General features: G+C 34.6%; 1 protein-coding gene across 1 annotated transcript in view; it reads right to left on the bottom strand.

Annotated features, from left to right (window-relative positions):
- The window catches only part of LOC144974909 (kelch-like protein 24), an 18,574-nt gene extending 10,803 nt beyond the window's left edge, over positions 1-7,771 (bottom strand). Inside the window, exons 1-5 of the mRNA XM_078918387.1 lie at positions 7,599-7,771; positions 3,746-3,922; positions 3,197-3,394; positions 2,046-2,288; positions 739-969 (exon numbers count right to left, since the gene is read on the bottom strand). Coding sequence (XP_078774513.1) covers positions 739-969; positions 2,046-2,288; positions 3,197-3,394; positions 3,746-3,922 — 849 coding nt within the window. The 5' untranslated portion in view covers positions 7,599-7,771. The remainder of the gene's footprint in view (positions 1-738; positions 970-2,045; positions 2,289-3,196; positions 3,395-3,745; positions 3,923-7,598) is intronic.
- Between the last annotated feature and the right edge of the window lie 226 nt (positions 7,772-7,997).

The following is a 7,997-nucleotide window of genomic DNA, read 5'->3' on the forward strand; positions in this document are numbered from 1 at the left end:
CAAAAATGTAAAACTGACTTCTTGATTTTTGAAAAAATATAGTGTATTTCCCTCCCTGCACCTGTTTTGTTCAGCACAGCTTATTGTAAGATCAACATTTTTTATAATTTCATACAGCTTGCTCCTTTTATTGGCCAGTGTTTCAATGTATTCATTAACAACAGCAAAACCTACTCTATCTCAAAATATGTAGGACATTGATTTCAAATAAGACGAAAACAATAGATGAAAACAAAAACATTGTGCAAAATTAGTAGGTTTCAAAAAACATATTCCTTACCCCTTTCCTATTCAATAGCACACCTGAATGATTTACCTGCCACTTGGAGAAAATTTGCTAACACTTCAGGAAGAGTAAAAAAGGATAAAAGTGCACAGTAACTAGAAGATAGCATAAAAATGGTTTTTAAAAGTACATCTTGTTATTATGCTATGCTATGGCCAAAATGATCTGGCGTTAAGGAGCATCTGACCATCGTTTTGCATTCGATTTATAAGTACTCCTAGTCCAGTCGAAATAAAATTTAAAAAAAAAGAGAAAGAGAGAGAGAGAGAGAGAGAGAGAGAGAGAGAGAGAGAGAGAGAGAGAGAGAGAGAGAGAGAAGAGAGAGAAAGAGAGAGAAGAGAGAGAGAAGAGAGAGAGAGAGAGAAGAGAGAGAGAGAGAGAGAGAGAGAGAGAGAGAGAGAGAGAGAGAGAGAGAGAGAGAGAGAGAGAGAGAGAGAGAGAAACAAACAAACCTGGTATGAAGGCAGCATGTGACGTCGTGAAGGCACAGTATGGTACAAAACAGCTTCCTCCAGTATTTCTTTTCCCCGCGGATCATCTGACAAATATCCTGATTTGATGACAGTGTCCATCAGGTAACTCTGGCTGATATGAGGAAATTTGATGCATGACAGCACTGTGTATCGCTGGGACCGTCTGTTCTCTAGGTCACTGTCTAACCATCTAACTGCTGACTCGTATACCTGAAATGGGAATTTTTCAAAACCTCAAATGAAAGGTTTGATAGCAAGATTAAATTCTACAAAATACATCATCCTCAATTATTCACCTGCTAATAACAGCAGAGGGGGGTTCCAACAGCTCAGTTGGTAGAGCACTCACTTCACATGCAAAGACACCAAAATTAATCCTGGGTGAAGTAGAGTTTTTCTTTCCTGTCCAACGAGCACTGACTGGGTAGCTGGGTCTGCTTTTTCTGGCAGAAGGTATTTTGCAATAGAAGGGTCATATCCAAAGGGTACCAAGTAATTGCTATTGTCAATTTAACGTTGTAGAAACCGGGATAAACTCTGGCTCCATTGGCCTAATGGCTCTGAAAAACTACTTTATTTTATTTTAGCAGACCTCCCTGTTTTAATCAGAGGAACCTTACTTGCACAGCAGCTACTGATCTAGTTGTGAAAACAATGCCAAAGTCAAGTTAGAATAAAATACCATCCCATTTGTTATTTGATGATCATCATAGCTCATTTCATCAGCCGGCCTCAATGATTCAATCATCAAAGTCATACCAAGGGAACAGAAAAACTGAAATTCAATCTCTTATCATTCAGGTCAAATCTAATAAGAACTCATTTGGTGAGAGCAAGCCCTGTAGCAATGCCGTTTATCTATTTTCATAATTTTGCACAGCACTAGCAGGGTAAAGTACATTAAAAAATAAAAATCCAATAGATTTTATCTGTGACTGCAAAAGTCTAAAACAAAGAAGACGGTAAATGGTTTAAAACAATAAACAGAGAGTCAGTCCAAAAAGTAATACATCTGTGTGTTTTAATTAATCAATGAGCAGCTCAAAGCTGTAGAATGTAAAACACATTGGATGAAATAAAAATGTCTGCTTTAAAAAGGAGTAAAAGGAACGCCTTCGTTGGAAAACAATTTTTCTGCAAATAAATACTAATTTGAAGGGTCTTGAACACAAAATGTTCCTTTTTCACATATCTCGTTATTTTTATGTTAAAGCTGTTCAGTTTATTTTCATTTGTGAGCTTACAGTCTATTGATCTGACAAGAGATCTCATTAAAGCATATCTACCTTTTCTTCTGAATGACAGTAGAGTCGTCTGTCTTTCAGTAAATCCACCACACACCTTGTAGAAAGTTTGAAAAAATCTTCATCATGCCGCACTGTGTCAAAATGGTCACAAGCAAATTTTAAGGCAAACTTATAGAGCTGTGTGTGTCCATGGGCATCTGCTAGCATCATTGCAGCTAGGCAATTCAGTTCATTCATGTGCTTCTCCAGGTATGTGACACACATCTCAACTAACTGGTTTATCTATTATACACACAACAGAAAAAAAAGAAACTTAAAAGGATGAGAAGAAAAAATAGATTATCTGCAGTAGAAAAAAAAAAGATAGATATTTAAAAGTGTCAATTTAGTTATTTTTTTGTTTGTTTGTTTGTTGCTTTAGGTCTCTTCCAACACAATTGAGGTTATATGAGAGACCGCTGAAACAAAAAAACAAGCAATCTAACACAAATAGTACAAATGTAAATCAAAATCATAACCTAAAGATATCATAAGCTAAATTATAAATAACCAAGAACAAACAGGCAGAAGATTTGCAGAAAAAAAAAATATCCCCTGTCAAAAATACAATCACAAACCAAAGAAGCAGGATAGGCTAGTAAAGAGAAGAAGAAACGACATCACTATCGGATCGTACATCCATGCGAACATCATAGGTATATGATTCAAGGGTGATGCTCCCATCCAACCACCCGCAATTTAGTTATTAGATCTTCATTTGATGATGGTTAGAAAAGAAAAAATAAGCATATTGAGTTAAAGAAGAAAAAAAAATAATAACTTCACAAATGTATGTCAAACTTTGAAAGTAGTATCATATGGTCACACCACTAGCTGAAATCTGTTGATCCATTTTATGTACACATCCCCTGTTTAAAGAGCCATCTTGTAATCATCAGTCTCGATAAGATGGTCAAAATTATAAAAGCAAGGGAAAAGGGAAGTTAAAAAAATAGTGTATCTTCTATAATATCACTATCCATTTTTGAAAGTACCTAATCATGCTTTCCCTTAACATTTTAAAGCTAAATTTATAATAAGTAATATATAGTAGTTGCTACATGGATTACAATTAGTTATATACAAACAAAAAAAAAGCAGAGAACAATTTCATTTTGAGTTAGAGCCAACCACTATTGTCTCTCACCAACCTGAAAAAGTTGTGCCTGTGTAAATAAATCCTGTACAGTGGAGGATGATATCTCAACATTGCCAGTGTAGATAAATTGGATGACTTGACCAAACACAGCAGGGTCAATCAATTTGATCTCTATTTCCTTCTTCCTGCTCTCCTCCATACCCGAGGCAAACATGGACTTAAAGTATGGGGAGCCGGCAACAAGAACTACCTAATGAAAAAAGAGAAATTATTGATTATTATCATCAGTATCATGATTGATAAGAAGAAGAAGAAGAAGAAGAAGAAGAAGAAGAAGAAGAAGAAGAAGAAGAAGAAGAAGAAGAAGAAGAAGAAGAAGAAGAAGAAGAAGAAGAAGAAGAAGAAGAAGAAGAAAAAGAAAAAGAAAAAGAAGAAGAATGACATTATATGTATATAATAATCATAAGTATATATATATATATATATATATAATATATATATATATATATATATATATATATATATATATATATATATATATATATATATATATATAATATATATAAACCAACTAAATTTTACAAGTGGCAGGTCTGCTTACTTTATGACAGGGAAATTTGACTCCTTCAATGTTAATTGTCACATCAGAGTAGCTCGATTCCATCCGCATCTTTTCCATATTACCTATCAATACCTCTGTGTGCTCTCTGCTGATCAGCTTACAGTGTCCCACATCACCGCAACTACCGCAGCTCCCAGCACTGGTTGGGCTGCTCATCTTATGACCAAAAAAAAAAAGATTTGAAAATAATTAATTCATAGATTCCAATAAATTTAGTAGACATGTAGTAAATGATTGTCCTGATAAAAATGCAATTCTGTGGACATATCGCAAGTTATTACCTTGCTGAATGGATAAACATACAGTAAGTACTTACACATTGATAGTAAACGGATTGAGTGGACTTGAAGCAATACAAACGCTTTTGCACTTTAGTTTATTCCCCATCAATTGTAACTGAAACACAGTCGTTCTTTAGAGGATACAGCTGCGAATATTCATCATTGTTATAAAATTCAATTACCTTTTCTTTAATCGCATCTGCAATTCTTTTACCTCTTGTAGAATCGGGTTCTGCAAAAAGTCCTTTCTCCTTCTTTAACTTTCTCACTTTTTTCACAAGCTACTTTTAACTGAAGAACATTCCAACACAAAATGATAAATCTGAAGGAGATGAATATTTTTTAAATATTCATGCCACCATGATATATATGAATGAGCGTATAGTCCACATTTATTGAACTGTTTCGCACTTTTTTTTTTAATAAATAAATTGAAAGCATTGAATTTATTAGCTTTTAACAGTTTATCATTAGCCAAATATCTTAAGCTTTGTTTGTCAGCTGTGTAGTGTAATATGAGTCGGTACTGGGGGGGGTCAAAATAATTGAGTTATGCCCCTTTGTAACTTAAGAATTGAGATACTTAGCTTCTTTGCAGGTAATTTTTACGATGAAGCATTTCAAAATACAATGAAAGTTTCCTTGTACTTATAGAAATAGTGAATCCGCACAAAATATCAAATTTTGAAAAAAATCCCAGCCGACAAATTTGACTGTTTTTAGCCTCGAAGTTGGCGAAAATTTGCGATTTTGGTGAGCGCCGCATTTCATTATGCTTTGAGTTATTGTTCAAAATATAGTACCAGACCCAAATTTTTGCGATATCATGTTGGACAATATTATGTAATTTATTGAGATATACGTCATCAATGACCTAAAATAAACCATTAAAGTCCTGAAAAAATATATTGAAAAAATTCATTTCTTGGCCAAACAGTAGAGCCATGTTCAAGGGCAGATAACTCCAAAAGTTGAAAAAACAAAAAATTATTTCAAAAACAATTGTAATTTATGCTAAAAGATGTACAGGATTAACAAATTTGAAAGATTTAGTTTGATTAATAAAAAAAAATTAAGAGACTATTTTGTAAAGGCCAAAATGACGAAGTGAAATTACCCCAGGTGATATTAAACAAAATAAGAAGAAGTCATCCAAGTTCATGGTTCCCCCCTTAAGAGTGGATACCCACTTGTACTCATTCATACCATCGGCATTGAGTTTGAGACAGCCGAATAGTCTCACATCTCCAATGAAAGAAAAATTTTGAGGTCTGTGGAATCTTCAAGTTACAGACTTAAAAAAAAAGAAGAGCACAGGAATTTGTTGTGGGGTATATGAGATAGATGTTGTTAATGGTAAAGTAATATCAGCATGCACCAGGGCTTTGTTCTTGGACCCAAATTATTTCTGATTTACATAAACGATCTTCCCAACCAACTTCAGTGAAATGTAGTCTTTGCACACGACACAATGCTAAACTGGAACATAAAGAAGAAGAGAGAAGTGAATGTCTTAATAATGATTTGAAGTTGCTAAAAGATTGCAAATGCAGCCGGATGGAGTTCAATGTCTCATAATGCCACACCATGTCAATCAACAACTAAAAAAAAAAAGCCATATCCCATCTTTACCAACTAAACAATTAAACTCTTCAATGAGTAGACTCCAAAGAGTATCTGGATGTCGAACTGATGGGAAACATGAAATAGGGAAGATGCATACCAAACACAACTTCAAAGACAAATAAAATAGGTGTATTCATTCATCGCAATCTTAAAGGTTGGGAAACAAATACACAAGTGTACTGTTATAGCACCCTTGATTGACCTAGTTTAGAAAATGCCGTCATGTAGGTCTCCCACCTCCAGCAAATTTTTTTTTAATTTAGAGAGGGTTCAAAAGAAAAGCTCATAACAAATGACTTCATGATCTACCAGTGCATCAAATCTTGTCTCAACACTTGGCCTTGACAAGCTTAAAATAAAAACGGCTTATAAAACAAAAATGTTCCAGAAAATTTTCCAATAAAATATTTCTATTGATTTATCAAAGAACATAATAAATCTAGCAACAACAAATAAAAAGACAAGGGGCCATAACAACAAAATAATTCTTCCAAATGCAAGAACCCGAATCATACCTAATTTTTTTCTTTCCCTCGCTCTGATGGTAGTACCATTAAACGTTGGAACAAACTCCGGACAACATAACAGAAATAAACTTCTACAAGACATTCACAAGAATTATTCAATTCTACATTAGTGATAAGTAAAAGGAAGGACTTCAGTTGTTTCAAAGCACCTGAAGAGGGGATTTTTTTTTTATTATCAGGGGGGGAAGGGGGGGGGGGGAACCCCCAAGTTCCCCCTCAAACCTAACTAGAGATAATATAAGTTATAGTATAACGGCTTATAACCTGATGAAACATGTTTGCCATCACTTGCAATATCGAAACTGATGGGAAATACAGTAAGTAATACTTGTGTCAGTCTGTGTTGTACATAACAACTGACTCAGAAAATTGTTTTTGAAATTTAAAAAATTACACCACTTATAAAAATTAAACGTATCTTTAATAAGTAATATTTATGGGCAGTGCAACCAAGTTAAATTCCATAATCACAGAAGATTAAGTAATAAATAAAAGTGCTGTTAAACTATATATATATATATATATATATATATATATATATATATATATATATATATATATATATATATATATATATTATATGGAAGTCCGGCCAACTAAAAATCCCCATTTCTAAATGAAACGTGAATGCACTTCATTATTTTGTGTACGAATGAGTGTGAAGAAAGATGAAAATAAAATATAATTGTAAGCTGCGGATCGATTACACTACAGACACATGATGATGTGAATGATGATAAGTGGTTCATCATGTCTAGGTCTAGTCACAAGGAAAAAAGCCTTATTTATTAGGACCAAATATTAAGTAAGGGGGGGGGGGGGGGGGGAAGAGATTGAGATGGACAATACTAGTATTACTATCTAGAACACCATAACACATTTTTTTAAATTCTTTAGAAGGGATGCCTTCTGGAAAGCTCATCCCCAGTATTCATTTATGTCCTCCTAGTAACCTAGTAAGGGGGGGGGGGGGGAACTTTTTTTTAAAAAAAGTTTTCCCCCCCTCCCAACCCCCCCCCCTCTCTCTCTCTCTCTCTCTATTGTGGCTCGTATTAGTTGATTGTCATTGTCACAAAACCATAAAAATTAATCAACCTCAACTATCTCAATCTGAACGATTCTCTGATTGGATGGATGACAGTGAATATATTTGTACCGCCCATTATTCCCTTCTTGTCCCAAAAATTCGAAAAGGGAACTTAACTCCTGGATTGCTTCTGAACTGACTGATAATACTGATAATAATGATTGTAAATTGTTAATTGAAATTGAAATTGTAAATATACTTGGGCCTGGGCTACAGGCTACGCTACTCCGACTCCACCATGACCTAGACTTTTAGACTAGACCGAGACCTATTTATGAAACGTAATTAACTAACTCTATCGGGGAGCACACCTTACAATGGGTTGAAAGACTTTTAGGTACAGAAATGTTGGAGGTCCCTCTCCTGGTGGCACCAAAAATGTTCTCTATTCTCTCAATTCTCTGTCTCTGTGTTCAACACTTTTTCCTCTGGCCCTAGCCTACTTTCCACTTTCCACTTGATTTGCCGGAAGTTTTCTAAGTTCATGGCCATGGCCACTGATGAAGTGTCCTCATACTTTGGTAGAGAATTTTTAATTCAGAAAAGTGAGTGGAGCAGGCACTTATGTTGGTAACAACAAGATATGAAGTGAATAGAAAAGTGCCAGAAGACAATAGAGAATAAATTTTTTTTTTTTTTTTTTTTTTTCGCGGCGGTGGTGGGGTTTGAACCTGCGACCTTATTGGTACGACAACTCCGCCTGGCAGGTG

This window comes from Berghia stephanieae, chromosome 6 (genome assembly GCF_034508935.2).
Source record: "Berghia stephanieae isolate SIO BIC M18660-M18661 chromosome 6, UCSD_Bste_1.3, whole genome shotgun sequence".
Taxonomy (NCBI): Eukaryota; Metazoa; Mollusca; class Gastropoda; order Nudibranchia; family Aeolidiidae; genus Berghia; species Berghia stephanieae.